Genomic DNA, 17438 nt, shown 5'->3' with positions numbered 1-17438 from the left:
TATTTTCAGTTCTTATCAGCTCTTTATTTACCCCATTACCACATGACCGTACAACGGAAACTAGGAACATAAAATGTGAGAATGAGGTATTGAACCAGGAAGCTGCCCCAGCAAAATGGCGATGGGACCCAAAGATCGGAATCGTAACGCCCCGAGTAAGAATTTTGGGGGTATGATCGGATCAATTCTTCAGGGAGTACTCGCCACACCCAAACTTGTTGTTGATAAAAAGACGATCGAAAAATCATGGAAATTGATGGACAGAGTAGTGAAATTGTGTCAACATCCAAGAATGAATCTGAGAAACAGTCCTCCTTTCATTTTGGATTTATTACCAGATACTTACCAACATCTTCGATTAATTTACAATAAACACGACGATAAACTAAATACTTTGAATGAAAATGACTACTTCCGAGTGTTTATAGAAAATCTCATGAACAAGTGCAAAGCCACAATAAAACTTTTCAAGGAAGGGAAAGAGAAAATGTTTGATGAAAATTCACATTACAGACGAAATTTAACCAAACTATCATTGGTGTTTTCTCACATGCTAGCAGAGCTTAAGGCAATATATCCAAATGGACAATTTGCAGGGGACAATTTTCGCATAACAAAGAGTGATGCAGCAGAGTGGTGGCGAAAATCATTTGGAGATCGGTAAGGCTGGGTTTATTCTCTCAGGGAGCAAATGATAGTGACAGTCAGACCAGTTCGAATAATGGTGCAGTGCCATATAGCTCAGTTGGTAGAGCACCTGACCAAAGATTCAGGGGGCCTGGGTTTGAATTCCAGACTGGTCCGTCATTATTTTCCCACCCCTTTACAGATGGAGCTGTAAATGGTTATTTCTTTTAATCTTAGGCTTGGTAAACCATATAGAGAGTGGTCATTTTAAGGAAGTAGTTAGTATTGAGAATTCATTAGATGTTATCATGGTTATAGGCATTGACATGAGATCCTCCAAACCTTAAGGAGACTAGTAACTGTTAAAACATGAATGCACAGAGGTGTTGACACATTATACATGCTCACTTGTAGTTGCAAAACTGTAGCTCTATGAGAAAAAGGTTGACAGATTGTAATGTAGATGTACAATTCCATTCAGAGCCTGCAATTTATGTTTTACTGAAAAGGGCATTAGTTTTAGACTCATATTAGCCAAGTTTCTTAACACATTCAGTGGAAATATTATTTGATACCAAAGTATTCTTTAGACAATTTACTGCTGAATTTGTACCTTCTCTTGCCTTGTGCTTTCTCGTAAAACATTCTCACCAACTTTAGAAAATTAAGAGTGTTTGATTTTGATCCAGTCACCATTTTTACCTGTAAACAAACTGCATATCACTTAATTGGGCTAGTAAGGGTTTTTAAAAAGAATTTCAGAGGCAGATCAATTTACATCAGTGGTAAAATTAGCCATGTGCAAAGAGCACATTTTTTAAGTACACTGTAACATTAAGATGTTTAGCATGCATAAAACTGTAGTTCTGTGGTCTATCAATTTTCCTGTAGAGCTACAGTTGTCTAGCTATAGCCTCCTAGCAATAACAATCACTTAAAGGTAGGTGAATCTCTGTATCAGGCTTTGTAGCTACATTTGCAAAATATAATACTTCACATTTAACACACACAGTATATTATATAACTATACAGTACACAGATACAATATACTACCAACTAGAATACAGGGACAATGGTTTATTAAGTATTATTTTGACACTACTCTGGCATTGCACACAAAGGTACATCCCTGTACACTTTGGAGTCAGGTTGAGGACCATAAGGGATTGATAAGAGCTAAAACAATTGTGTCATTGTGGTAAAGGATAAGTTGTTCTGTTTTACATGTACAGAGGGCCTCTATCTAATCTCATGACACACTGGGTGACTTGAGGAATAACTCCTGGGCAACTATCTGAATCCACCAACTTTATGTATCTAAAATATATATTTATCTCATTCTGCAATAACCTACTGGTACCAGGGTATTTAAATTCAGATCTAATTTTCTATTTTTGCAAGGAAATGAAATTAAATATTACTTAGTTTTACCTCGATTAGCTTGATAGAATGTATAAAAAAAATATTTGATTTTGAAAAATTTATACATGTTATCTGCTAAAGACTTCTTCTTTTCTGAATGATTCCTTGTTGGTTAAAAGTGCCCTCTTATGGGTCTATCTAGTAAACTGTATCAAAACATGTTACATGGAATGGCCTTCTATTCAGTGTAAAAGTAACATTGTAAATTATATATTTATTAAAGTTTGACCATTGGATAGATTTACTAAAAAAAAATAAAAAATTGAGTGTGTAACATTCTCTTCATTTTTATTTTCATTTTACTTCATGAACCTTTTATCAAAATTTCTTCTAGATGTCGCATCTTAGATCATGACATCAAATTCAATATTTGGAATCTATTCACCCAGAAAATGTTAGCATGCTCACAAATTTCTTTTAAATATTTTAAACAAAACTGTTTATTGAAAAATCATTTTTCAATAAACATGTGCATGTTTTATGCACATATATACACTTGCTGAGCTAACTGAATTCACAGAATTTGTTAATTAGCCGATGACTCAGTACCAACTATTTTAATTTTTTATACTGATACTGAAACTTGATTATCAAGTACTGGTTCAGAACTTCTTTGAATCACCCTCGTTGTTTTTATGATGAAGTATACTGTTTCAAAATTTGAGAATATTTAAAATAATAATGAAGATATCTGTTTAGTATGTATACATATTTTAAAGAATCTTATAAGAAAAGTACACAATGTTATGTATAGTTTGCTTTTCACCAGTAACTAAGTACATAATTATAATTACTTATATGCACAACAATAGCAGAGAAATTGTCATGCACAGACCTATCTGTACCAGTTATTTTGCATCAGATCTTTAAATATTAGTGTGTATAGATTTGTTAACCATTATTACAGTGTCCACTTTTTGTGGATGTGGGACAGTAAAGTAAGTAATTGTGTATGTATATTGAATACATGTACAGAAGTGTATTGTTGTAAACAAAATCACTGATATCATACAAGGAAGCTCAGTTTGGAGATGTGTTGATGTCTAGACTTGTTTCTCTCTGAGTTACATCTAAATGACTTATACATAAGTATATACTGGCACATATTCACCTCTAAAATGTTTCTATAGGTTAGAGTGTATATTATTTTTTAAAAAGTCTAATTCTATTTTAACAGATAGCTTTATTTTATACGAAATGTTAGCCCAAGCTCTACGTTTAAATTTGCATGTACTAGTTTTTCAATATCTTCCTGGTCTTTCAAAGGATTCGATGTGTGAAATCACTTGTTTTTATTGATTCTATTATAATTGATATCTTTTCAAGCATGGTCTAGAAGTAAAAAAAAAAAGAGAGAGAAAGAAGTGTAATAATAATTGCTCGGCCATTTGTAGACACAATCAAGTGGAGGAATCAGGATATAGGCTCTTACAATGGTAGAAAAAAGGAGAATGTACACACACAGTACTTGATAACACAGTTTTGTTTTCTTAAATGTCAATGAGGTAGAAAGTCTGCTTGTGATGTGATAGAAGAATACAGGTCCATAAATTACCACTACTTATTTTGGTTGATATATATATATATATAATAAATTCCCCTACAAGAATTGGCCGTAAATCTTAGTCACCTCCAAAGAATTACCTCAGAGACTCTAAAGTTACCCAGGCATTATCATACTATGAAATTAAATATATAGTTGCAGTTAAATAAAAAAAAAGTTGGGCAAAAAATATCTTCATAAATTTGAATATATAGAGTAAATGAAATAATAAACCTTCCTTCTTCAGCAAATTCATGATTGAGTCATGTCTGCAAGAACCTTGAAAGTATAAAAGGATTATAAAGTGTACCTATATGAATTAAGAGTTAAAAAGAGATGTCTGTCGATAAAAGCTGGGTTTGGTTCTCATTAAGCTTTTTCCTCTACATTGTGTACACACACTTAATAATTCATTGGTTTTTCTGATGCTGAGGCCCAAGAGCCCGAGACAACACACATAATTCCTGCTTAATGATGAATTACTCAGCGGATTCACAGGGAGTGGCCCGGGTTGCCGCCACTGCCACACTGAGCACTTCTTTCTTTGAACCAATCAAAAGTATAGCAGGCTCTGCATCAAGTCCGTCTGATTATACTTACATAACTTTGGTGTAGATGCTGAACATCTTCCCACCATTCATCTCATTCAGAAACTCTTCCAAGAATTTTTTTTGGTTAATATGCATTTTTATTTACATTGATTTATTTTTTGGTTTACATTCTGCAAAGCTGATTGATATTTCCTACTGTAGGGTTTTTTTTTTCAGTTGGAAGAATATAGTAATGTATTGGAATTGATTTTAATGAGTGACAAATGTAGAAAGTTCCTGATTTTCATTTCCATGACAGAATTAGAGATATAGAAAAAGATATTCGGTATCTATTTATCTACATTAATCAACTTCCTGTGTTAAAAATGTGTGGGCATTTACAGGGTTGCTCAAAATTCTGATAAAATTTCAGATCACTGCATCAGTAATCTTTAATTTTCTTGCATGTCTTTATCTATAATCAAGCCCTAGAATTTTGCAGAGAATTTATGAACATTCATGCAGATTATCGTGATAAACTATATATCATGTACCACGGTATATCGAAAAGATTATAAAAAGGCCATTTAAACATAAATTTTGATTTAGAATTATGCAGCATGATTGTATTTATCAATGAAAGAGATATATAAAATTTTAATTCTTAATAAATCAAATATCTGAAGAATTAGACATTTAATATTTGTTTTGTCTGAAAACTCTACCACTTCTTCTGGTCACCATCACCCATCTAAAAACCAAGAAAAGTATACATACAGGATTACAGGTACATCTTGTTAGAGAGATCACACTGTTTGCCTTAGTTGACAGAAAAATTGAATATCTGTATACTAACAACTAAGAAAAGTCATAAATGCTGTCAAGCAAACAAGACCAGTGTTGCATTTGTTGGTTGATTAAACTATAGAGACAAACAGGGCCAGGTCTTGATGTACCGTCCCATTGTTGTCCCTCCTGTGTACCCTTAGTTTCATGTCTTTGTTCTCATTTTTAGGACCATTGTATCATGGAAGATGTTCCGACAGACCCTGCACGAGGCGCACCCAATAAGTTCTCCACTGGAGGCTATGGCATTGAAATCCACCATTGATCTGACCTGCAATGACTATATCTCGGTCTTTGACTTCGATGTATTCACAAGGTATGAAGAAAACTAATGCATTCAATTAAAGAATTAGACTATAGATCATGGCATATTTGTCAATTAATGTCTGATTATTAATTGCGTAAGAGCTACAATGAAATTATGGTATAATATTTTTATATTGATTAGATCCACCATTGATCCCAGTTGTATTAGAACCATTTTAACAAGGCCTTGGACTTTCAGTAGGACGTAACTATCTATTTCTTGCGTCAAAACAAGTTAAAAATGATGCTGGCTTCAAGTGAAATATACACCGATTGAGTAGTCTTAGCTCAAAAGCCAGACAAATCTTGATTTCAAAGAGGAATGGCTGAGTGGCCTACAATGAAAAAGACAGGCCTAGTCACATTGCAGTTTGACACCAACTACCCAAAGTCCAAGCTCTTGTTAAAATGGTTCTAAATGACTATATCTAGGTCTTTGTGTTCGATTTATGAACAAGGTATGACTGAGAATAGTGCATTCACTTAGACTTTAAAATATGGCATTTATTGACAAATATGATGATTTAAAATATTAATTGTTCAAGAGCTACATGGAAATTATTGATAAAGACTTTTTTTTTGTACTGCATAAGTTTCCTTTTCAACTTAAACATGATGCATAACAGATCATTTTTAAATGAGATTTTAAGTTCCATTTAGATGATTACGTCATTAATTTTAAGAGCAGGAAACTCTGAATTTCTTCCTCTCTCTCGATAAATTTGTAAGGTTGGTCATTAAAAAGGTAGTTGACTCATACTTAGACAGTAATTATACTTTGAAATAATAATTTGACATTATTGCCTGCCTAATAAAACCTTACAGATTATACATTTCAGCATAAATTTTACTGTTGGTTTTTTATTTTTTTTCAGACTTTTCCAGCCGTGGGTCAATTTACTACGGAACTGGAATGTATTGGCAGTTACCCACCCTGGTTACGTAGCATTTTTAACATATGATGAAGTCAAAGCTAGACTTCAGAAATATGTCACCAAGCCAGGAAGGTATGCATCCATTACTCTCTGTCCTGGAATGAAGTTCATTGTAGAATGAAGCCTAATATTGTATAAGCTCTTTTAACAAAGAGGAAGAGGAAACTCTTTTTTCAGATGATATATATGTACACGACCAAAGTTGCATGGTCCCAGTCTGTGCTATATAATAGTGTGCATTGTCAACATTTTATAAAAGAGGTTATAGAACACAGAATATTTTAAATAGATATTTGACAAATGTTTCATGGAATGTTATTTTTATAAGAAATGATGAATAAACGAACACTACTATACAAACATGACACTATGTTAATACTTGTTAGCTCTGATGCTTTGAAACTACCATACATATATTTATAGTTTCATCATAGATATAAAAGATACAACAATATTATAGCTTTCTGATTCATTTTATGGAAGTACTTGTGTACATGTATAAACCTTTGTACTGTCGTTTTGATACAGTTACGTCTTTCGACTGAGCTGCACAAGACTAGGGCAGTGGGCCATTGGCTATGTGACAGTAGAGGGCCAAATCTTACAGACCATTCCTCAGAACAAGTCTCTCTGTCAGGCTCTGCTGGACGGCCAGAGGGAAGGATTGTAAGTTATCTCCCCTTTTTCTAGAACAGATTGACCATTATCTTAGGTTGTCACAATTTTTACAATTTTATAAATTCATTCTCAATGTAGAGTTGTTTCCCTTTTTGCAAAACTTTTAAAATTATCCAAGTCCTCAAAATTACTTAAGATAAAATTGCTAAACTTACAGCTCTGATAGAAGAAAATTAATTGTACAAATTGTAAATTTCCCATCTTTTCTGGACAAATAGACCCATTTTTAGAGGTTGTCACACATTTTGCAGAATTTCAAAAATGCATTCTTAATGTAGTCCAGAGTTCTTTCCCTTTGTGCAAGATATGAATACCGGGTAGTATCCAAGTCCTTAACTGAGTATGAAAATTAAAATGATTTTTCACACTTTAATTGTAAAATCCCATACAGGATAAAGTATTTAGAGGCCTCTAAAGCATTTTTCTTCATCTTGAGTATAACAAATACATTATTCTGCCATTTATAATATTGCAGCTTCAAGTATCCCGATGGACGCTCCATTAACCCTGACCTGAGTTTCCTTGTCCAGGATTGTGAAGAGGATCACATTAAAGTTACTCAGGAGCAGTACGAGTTGTATTGCGAAATGGGGTCCACTTTCCAGCTTTGCAAAATCTGTGCTGAAAATGACAAGGATATTCGAATAGAACCCTGCGGTCATCTCCTCTGCACACCATGCTTAACACAGTGGCAGGTAATGCATTTTGCAGCGTCACACGTTTGAGAGTTTAGTGGTGATTTTTATACATGTATCAGGCTTTGGAAGGAAACAAATAGTCTGGTTGAGGTTTCTTTTAATACATATTATGGCAAAGTTCTCATTTAAGAGTATGCTGCTTAATAGTTTTTTTTATCAAAAAGTTTTTTATATTGGTTTCTTTAAAGACCTTTTAGTAAAGATGTCTACGAAGTAGATCTTCTGTCACAAAAATTTATATCCTTTTAAGTTTTTATTCTGAATAAATTTTGAAGGATTAAGTTTACTCAGAATGAAAAAAAATTCCACTGATGAGAATGATAAACCATTTATTGTGTGTTATATATATAAATGAAAAAGTATGATAAAACCAACAGAAAGCATGCAGAATTATGTTAACTAACAAATAAAATCTGAACTTTTAATATTATAGTACTGTCAAAAATATTTAAGTAAAAAACAAAATATGAAAAAATTAGTCCAAATTTCCCCTATTTTGCTTAAAGTCCAATATTATTTGAGCCCAATTCCATAATATAGTAAAAATATCGAATGTTATATCAATAATAATTCATTTCAATAATACTTTCTGGTTTAAGAACAAATTTTATTCATGACATTGAACTTGAAACTTCAATCCAAATTTGAAAACTCAAACCCTGAGTAAACAACGTGCTTAAGACACATCCTGTTAAATTTAGAAGGAAGGATGTAGCATGCATATGATAGGAAAACTGTTTGCAAAAATGGCTAGAATTTTTTTTTTAAAAAATTGAAGGCTTGGATGAATTGGTTTTTTACAGTTAGGGGTATATATGAGATTATTTACGCTTTGTATTTATGCCCAGTTACCGGTAAACTTTAGAAGAAAAATAGCCAAATACATTTTGGTGTTAACAAGTTTAACTTACCAGAATCTTTTCGAATTAACCCTTTTTCAAAATTGTCCACTGACTAAAGGGCAACTGGTACAAATTAAAATTGGACAAGTAGTTCTTAGTTTCTTAATGGTACCCCGGTATATCTTTTAGATAAAAGGTTTTTGATTGGACTTTTTAGTGAGGATGTGTAATGTACAAAATAGCAAAACCTACTGTTTTATTTATTAGAGATAATGTCCAACACTGTTTAAACATGGTCTTATCCTATGAGGAAATAAATGTTCGAATTTACAGTGGTTAATCTCTAAGTAGACTATCTCAGTAGTATAACAGGTAGACAGAATCTTTGCTATACCTGTTGATACCTTTTGCCAGGCATCAGAAAACTCAGCTGTTAGGAGTGACAAGATATATGTAGCCATGGAATATATTAACTGTACATATACATAGACAAGGAATTATTGATATCTTCAAAGAAATACTGTAATTACCTTTCAGATACATGTATCAATTGCATTGAGATTTTCTGGAGGCAGATGCAGAATTAGCATTTGATTTTAAACTTTATGAATTCAAAGTAAATTAAAAGTTTTCTGTTTTCATTTAATAAAAGTGTATCAAATTATTTAAAGAGAAATTTTGAAAAATATCTATATTTTTTTGAACTTTTTCTAATAACATACTAAATGAAATGTGCAGTTATTGTGGTTGCATGAATACCAGTAAGTAAAGGCCACTCAGTAACAATAATTATTAAGTCAATTTAAGCAGCCATTAAACAAGAGTCATAATTGGGTTTGGCCTTTTACTTGAAGGGAAATATTGTTCATTAGGTCATTATTTATAGATGATATGTAGGCCACTGAAACTGCAGAATATTATTAGCTCATTTTTTACTTTCATTACCTTATTAAAAAAATTAGTTAATAGCATTTTGTGATATGAAAATGCAAATTGCATGAAGTCAACATGTATATAAACTTTGCCAAAAAATAATGAGTTTAGCTATTATATATATTTATACACATATTTAGTTATGTGATGATGCTAACTGATGCTACCAGGTCTCTGTAAAAATGAGTCTGACCTAGTTTTTAACTAAAAAAAACTTATTACATACAAAGTGGAAACTTCCTTTTGGCACACTGTCAGGATATACTGGCTGTATTACCGTACGCGGCATCGAATGTCACTCAAGTGTCTTTTTTAAGATTACACAATACAGTATTGTGATTCAACCATTTTACTGACTGCATTTTCATGTTAATCTGTGAATAAATTCACACTGCCATAAATAGAATTCAAATGCATATGCATATTCCAAATACATGATAAGTGATTGTAGTTACCAATGTTTAACCCCCAACCTAACAGCCCTCCATTAAGCTTAATATTTTTATGCTTGAAGCACACATTTATTTTCATTCTCAAACTTCAGGACTCAGATGGACAAGGATGTCCATTCTGTCGCTGTGAAATCAAAGGCACCGAGCAAGTTGTTGTAGATCCTTTCAACGAACACCACGAAAGAGTCAAACATGTGGAACCCAAGAGAAAGCGATGTTCTCGTCACATGTTTGAGGATGACATTGCCGATGATGTGAGTTCTTCCTACACTGCCTGATACTGCTTCAACAAGTTCCTGTTCTGTGTAGTATCGTATTTCTGCACTGAATTTTCAGACAAAAAAAATTATTGATTTTAAATTTCTGTCTGGAGTTTAATAAATTATTCATTTTTTCATTTTGACTTTTAAAGGACTTTCATTTATAGAATTCAGAAATTGTAGTTCAAAAAATAATGCAGTATCAAACAGGACTAAAATCTGTATCTCTGATTTTTTAAAAATTGGCACTTAATTGTATTTTTTTTTTTTTTTTATCACAAAGTAACTCTTGAAAAATAAAATAAGTTTATTTATTTTAAATTCAGTGGAGAAGAAAGTTCTAGATTAGTAAATGACTATTTTTTTTTCTTTCTATTTATGCTAGAATTAGATAAATTCTGCAACCCAATTAACTCCTTGATGATAATCTCGCAAAAATTGGGTTAATGAGCTGTTGTCCATCCATACAAAAAACTGTATAATTATTGTGCACAAAAAGTTGCGCATGGTTTTGTACTTATTAACCTAATTTAGGAAAATATTTTGTAAAATTTTACCATCAATATCAAATTCTTGACACATTTTACTTAAGATGTCATATCTTTACTTGCATCTTATATCTTTTAACACCCTCACTAGTCCCAGAAGGTGAAGTGGTAATCTTTGTTTACTGGTAAAAATGGCGACTCTCGATCTCGATGTGAATTTAATGTACTTCACTCTCTGAGGTCAGTTAGGGTGTTTAGGAAAATGTTTAAAACAAGTAAAGTGGTGAATCAGTAGAAAATATCTCAACAATTTTTCGGTATGAAAGTATTTAAAGAATAAATTCCTTAATTAGTTTAATAAGTCTAAAACCATCTGCAACTTTTTGTGGACAATAATAATATAGTTTTTTGTATGAATGGGAATTACCCATGGAGGTACAGCTCTACAGCTATTTGATAATCTGATATGTGGTGAAGGATGATGCATGCTAGTATGTTCTAATTTGAAAATAAATTTGATCTTAGCTAGTCCTGTGGTTTTCTGTCAGAAATATCTGTACTTGTATGTACATGTACTTCTCTTTCTGTCATGGTTATTGAAAAAGAAAACGTGTCTCAGACATACAGATTTTATTGGAAGAGTCTTACATCTTATTGTTACATTAACTATAAAGTTGATTAATTTTCCTTATTTTCCACACAAATTTGTCATAGTTTGCTGCCAACTTCAAAGACCCATAATCCATAGTGTGTGAAAGATTTGAACAATTTAAACTCTAAATGAGTTACCTCCCTTTGTATGTTGATGAGTATTAATAATCTTATTTACTGCTGTCACTAACACAATAGATTTTTTTTTCATTTATGTTTCTTTGTTCCTTATCACTTTAATTATATAAAAGAGCCCAATATGTACATTTATATTTGCTCTTTCATGACATGTAACCATGGTCACTATATGCTTGTACAGCAGTCAAAATATAATGAATATTTTTAGGTCACCTGAGTGACCTCTTGCAATTGGTCTTCGTCCGTGGTTGTGCGTTAACAATTTTACATTTTTAACTTCTTCTTGGAAACTACCAGGTCAATCTTTACCATTTTTGGTGTGAAGCATCTCTATGGTGAAAAAAATCTAAATTGTGAAATTCATGGCTCTACCACCCCTGGGGTGCCATGGGCGGGGCCAAATATGCAAAAAAAAAGCCAAATTTGCAAAAATCTTCTTCTCTACTCCCACGCATGTGAGGAAAAAACTGGTTGCATGGTTATGATGTCCATGAAGCCCTCTACCAAAATTGTGAAATTTATGGCCCCTGGATCAGGGGTTCTGGCTCTAGGGTGGGGCCAATATGGCCATATAGTAAAAATGTATTAAATCTTAGAAAATCTTCTTCTCTACTACCATATATATTTTTTAAAAACTAAATGCATGATTATGATGTCCATGAATCCCTCTACCAAAATTGTGAAATTCATGACCCCTTTGTTAGGTGTTCAGGCTCTAGGGTGGGGCCAATATGGCCATTTAGTAAAAGTGTTTTAAATCTTAAAAAATCTTCTTCTCTACTCCCACACAAGTGAGCAAAAAAACTGAATAACATGGTTATGATGTCCATGAGGGCCTCTACTAAAATTGAGAAATTTATGACCCCTGGGTCAGGGGCTCAGGCTCTAGGGTAGGGCCAATATGGCCATATAGTAAAAATGTATTAAATCTTAGAAAATCTTCTTCTCTACTATCATACATATTTGTTAAAAACTAAATGCATGATAATGATGTCCATGAAGCCCTCAACCTAAATTGTGAAATTCATGACCCCTTGGTCAGGGGTTCAGGCTCTAGGGTGGGGCCAATATGGCCATATAGTAAAAATGTATTAAATCTTAGAAAATCTTCTCTACTCCCATATATATTTTGTTAAAAACTAAATGCATGATTATGATGTCCATGAGGCCCTCTATCAAAATTGTGAAATTCATGACCCCTGGGTCAGGGGTTCAGGCTCTAGGGTGGGGCCAATATGGCCAAATAGTAAAAATGTTTTAAATCTTAGAAAATCTTCTTCTCTACTCCCATAAATATTTGTTAAAAACTAAATGCATGGTTATGATGTCCATGAATCCCTCTACCAAAATTGTGAAATTCATGACCCCTTTGTTAGGTGTTCAGGCTCTAGGGTGGGGCCAATATGGCCATATAGTAAAAATGTTTTAAATCTTAAAAAATCTTCTTCTCTACTCCCACACATGTGAGCAAAAAACTGAATACATGGTTATGATGTCCATGAGGGCCTCTACTAAAATTGAGAAATTCATGACCCCTGGGTCAGGGGTTCAGGCTCTAGGGTAGGGCCAATATGGCCATATAGTAAAAATGTTTTAAATCTTAAAAAATCTTCTTCTCTACTCCCACACATGTGGGCAAAAAACTGAATACATGGTTATGATATCCACAATCTCCTTTACCTAAATTGTGAAATTCATGGCCCCTGGGTAAGGGGTTCAGGACATGGGGGGGGGGGCAATATAGTGTTAATGCATATAATGTTTAAAAATCTTCTTCTCTATTCTCACACATCTGTATAAAAAATCTGACGAATAATTATGTTTACCAGGAAGTCCTCTAGATTTTAATTTTCAGGTCGATCCCTCAAGGATGGGTTTTGACTCTAGGGCAGGGCCAAAATGGATGTATAGATGTTAATACATATAATGTTAAAAAATTATCTTCTTTACTCCCACACACCTGAAAGGAAAACTGAATTCATGACTTTGTAGACCAGATCTTTTAGTTTTTCACCAAAATTATAGATTTCACAGTTCTTTTTGAAATGTGGTCTTCATTACAAATTTATAATTTTTCCACTCCAGTATGAAACCTAATTAATTAGATGCATATATGAGACTCCATGACAAGTTTATGTATGGGATATATGCTACTCAGGTGACCATTAAGGCCAATTGGCCTCTTGTTCATTTTCTTAGAATATTTGTATTTATTGTAATGAAACATAAATTCAACATTGACCAATAGGACTGTGAACACAAATTGTTGAACCTTGCCTTCATTTTTCACCCATGTATTAGTATTGCTGTCCAATTTTCTATGAAAGTTGTGTTTTAAATAAAGAAGAATTTATGAATTATTGATATGTAGTTTAATGCAATTGTTGGTTTGAACATATTTTATTAAGTTATTATTATTCTAGTTAAGAAATCCATTACCTTTTTATTATTTAATTTTTAATTTTCACAATTTTTTTGGAAATAGGACTCAGATGGTCAAGGATGTCCATTTTGTCGAGCAGAAATCAAAGGGACAGACTCAGTGGTAGTGGACCCATTTAGTGCCCAGCTGACCTCGAGATCAGACTCGTTCAAAGCCCATAACAGCACGCCCACTGCTGTCCACTCTATCAACGAGGATCAGGAAGATTCTGATGTAAGGCTCAGAATTTGTTATAGCATCTCTTGGGACGAAACGGTTACTTGCTAGTCTTAAGATATTGTTAAGTTTTTTGGGGGGTAGATTTCTATATTATGAGAGCAATATATTTTGATAGGAAACCACATTTACCAGTATATTACATTATATGTAACAAAACTCCATATACTTTTTTTTGCTCTCTGTTGCAATTGTCAACGCTTATTGTCTTCTAGTAATCGGTATTCACAATGTCATTTATCTTCAAACAAATATTGACCTTTAAAACCCTTTCAGAGTTCAGACCCTTTTTTTAGCTCACCGAGATGAAGTCAGGGGGAGCTTATGCTATACCCCCCGGCGTCCGGACCTGGTTAAAGTTTTTGTTGCAGGTCCTGTATCTAAGTAATTACTTGTCCTATCTTCACTAAACTTGCATGGATGATGCATCTGGACCTACTAATGGACTTGAAAAAGTTGGATGCTGAATCTGAATCCTGAAATTCAGATGCTGGAGGAGGTTAAGGTTTTTGGAGCAGGTTAAATTTTTTGGTGCAGGTGCCCTTTGATAGCACCAAACTTGCATTAATGTGTGTCTTATGATACTGATGCACCAGACAGGATTGAATTCTGAATCTGAGCCATAGGTTTCAGATGCTGCAGGAGGTTAGTGTTTAAAGACCTGGTTAAAGTTTTTGAAACAGCTGCCCTCTGATGATGAAATCTTACTTATTACTGGTCCTAACTTCACTAAACTTGCATGGATGATGTGTCTTATGATACTGATGCACCTGACAGGCTTGAATGCTGAATCTGAGCATTAGGTTTCGGATGCTTGATGAGGTTTAGTTTTTTGGAACAGGTCACATGTTTTATAGATAATAGCTTGTATAGTTGATTTAACTATAATATAAATGATTTGAAGAGGTAGCTTCAGATGCAAAGCCTGATCTTCATTATCAAGGATGCTAAAAATATCTCCTACCTCACTCAAACCTGCTTGATAGATGTGTTTGCTGTTAAATGATAAACATGATACCTGTGATATAGTATGTATGATATGAAACACTATTGTTTAAAATGATAAAATATTATATCAGATGTTATATTGTTAAAAGTTATATGATACGATATGATCATGTATCAATTATTTTAACATTTTATGATATGATATTGTTTCATGATATTGTTATGAATAGTTTTGTATATTATGATACAATGTTGTATAATATGATATTGTATCATTGATATATTGTTTGATCACATGACACTGTAACATATGATATTGCAATATATAATATTATATCATGTGATACGATATTGTATTTTATATAATATCGTATCATACAATATTGTATAAATGATATTGGTTAATATAATATATTATTATATCCCATTAAATGTATTATATTATATTGTAATATATAATATTGTATCATATGATACAATATGTATTATATGATATTATATTATATAGAATTTTACTTTTTCACATGATATTGTATCATATGATATGATACAATGTTGTATCAAATTATATTGTATCATATGATACAATATCATATTATGTATCAAATATGATACAGTATCATACAGTACAATATCTTACTATAATATACTTTATGATATCATGATATACAATATTGTGATGTATTTTGTGATATGATATTGTATCATATAATTCTATATTTTATCATATATTATGTATTATGATAGTGTATAATGTGATCAAATGCAATAATGTAAAACACAATACAATGTCATATCATGTTTTACAATATCATATCTCATCATTATTTATTACGGTATTTTATTGTATTATATGATATATATTGTTAGTATGATAGGATGCAATATTGTATTTGATATTATTGTATTGATAAACATTGTATCTTATAATATCAAATGAAATGAACATATGATTATCATACAATTTTTAACAGATGATATACGATATTGTGTCAAAACAGTATCCATGAATATCCAAGATCATAGAGTTTGATTTTCATATAATATAATAAAGGTGGTCTCATAAAGGTGATGCCTCGTCTCGGTGAGCATTGTAATCTGTGATTACCTATGTTTTTGAAAAAAATTGTTGTTAAATATTAGTGTGATAGCTGGAGTATATTTAATAAAGTGTGACATTGAAGAGTTTATGATGAATCACTATCCTAATTTTTGTTGTTGAATAAGTACTCTACTTTAAAACATAATTTTGATACATGAACTTTAATGAGTTTTTATTTTCAACCATTGGGTGCAGAAATGTAATTTTATCCTGAATAAAAATTAAGATTAATCTTTTACATGTACATCAAGTTCAATCTGGTGTTTAAAATGCCTAATTCTGAAACAGTCTGTTGTCCCAGATTAATCAAATTTGAGATAATTAAGTTAACTAAATATAAAAGTAAATTCTGACATTTGGACGACTTGCTCACCAGGTTTTTTTTACAAATTTTCAAATGCCTCTCTAAGCGGTTCTCTCCGTATTTTTTTTCCTTAGCATGGTGAACTTGACAAAGATCATCAGTGGATCTCTAATAACCTGCATGCCCAGGTAGTTCTTAATCAATGTCTGAATCATGTAAGTTATGTACAGTACTGGGGTGTAGTGTTGTCCATGTCATCATCATGTGCTGTCTCGCATTTATTCCACCAAACTCAACTCTTTTTCACTCTCTGTGGCATAACTTACAAGTTTTGCTTACTAATACAGTACTTTACTGATGTGCCTCACACACATTTTCTAACTATTTGTCCATGTTTTCTCAAGTCTTGATGTATTTAATTGTACGTGGAGAAGAAAAAATTACTATTATACTTAATAACACGACCTAATTCTAGAGCTGCTCTATAAGACATTGACTGCATGAATCCCTAACCATGTGTTGTTTAATTCAGATTTAGAAAAATATTTTCAAACCTCTGTCAATGATCTAAGAAGTCTAACTTGATGACCCAAGTATTGGTTTCCTCTTTCTTGTCTGTTTCAGTACAAAGCTTGAATGTCATACAAGAATGAGTCTTTATACTTAGTACAAGTATTTAAACACTTGGTGACAATTTAAGGTTTAGTTAACAATGAATTTCAATATTGATCAGAACTTTGAGATAGTATCAGCATTTATTCTTGTGGTGGTCCAAGAGTTAAAAGTTATTGGTGAATGACAATTAAAAACCTTTCTTTAAAATATCTACATGACACTGTAAAAACAAAATCATCATTTTTTACAGGTGTTATATTTACATTTACTGCCATAAGTGGGTTTTTCTGACGGATCAGACCTGGCATCTTTGGACCTTTTATCATGTAGCTCTGAGCAAACTTTATTAAAACAATTTGCTGAGTGAAGGGGCTCAAATATGTTCAAATAAATAGGAGCAACCCCTTTAAATAGCAGATATGAGCAAGATAGTTTAAATAGGCTGTTATGATGTTATTTTT

At 32.4% G+C, this 17438-nt stretch overlaps 1 protein-coding gene across 10 annotated transcripts in view; it reads left to right on the top strand.

Annotated features, from left to right (window-relative positions):
• Window positions 1–17438, top strand: part of LOC128155468 (E3 ubiquitin-protein ligase CBL-B-like) — a 33832-nt gene that overhangs the window by 993 nt on the left and 15401 nt on the right. For 7 of the 10 annotated variants that reach the window (XM_052817175.1, XM_052817177.1, XM_052817176.1 and 4 more), the window contains exons 2-9: window positions 10–660; window positions 5138–5284; window positions 6150–6281; window positions 6738–6875; window positions 7363–7582; window positions 9905–10066; window positions 13835–14005; window positions 16497–16577. In XM_052817175.1, the coding sequence (XP_052673135.1) occupies window positions 116–660; window positions 5138–5284; window positions 6150–6281; window positions 6738–6875; window positions 7363–7582; window positions 9905–10066; window positions 13835–14005; window positions 16497–16577 (1596 nt within the window). In that variant the 5' untranslated portion in view covers window positions 10–115. The remainder of the gene's footprint in view (window positions 1–9; window positions 661–5137; window positions 5285–6149; window positions 6282–6737; window positions 6876–7362; window positions 7583–9904; window positions 10067–13834; window positions 14006–16496; window positions 16578–17438) is intronic. The other 3 variants (XM_052817178.1, XM_052817182.1, XM_052817179.1) reach the window with 3 other exon arrangements.

Source organism: Crassostrea angulata, chromosome 7 (genome assembly GCF_025612915.1).
Source record: "Crassostrea angulata isolate pt1a10 chromosome 7, ASM2561291v2, whole genome shotgun sequence".
In the NCBI taxonomy this organism is placed as follows: Eukaryota; Metazoa; Mollusca; class Bivalvia; order Ostreida; family Ostreidae; genus Magallana; species Magallana angulata.
The sequence above is the reverse complement of the archived record's forward strand: the minus strand, read 5'-3'. Positions and strand labels throughout refer to the sequence as shown.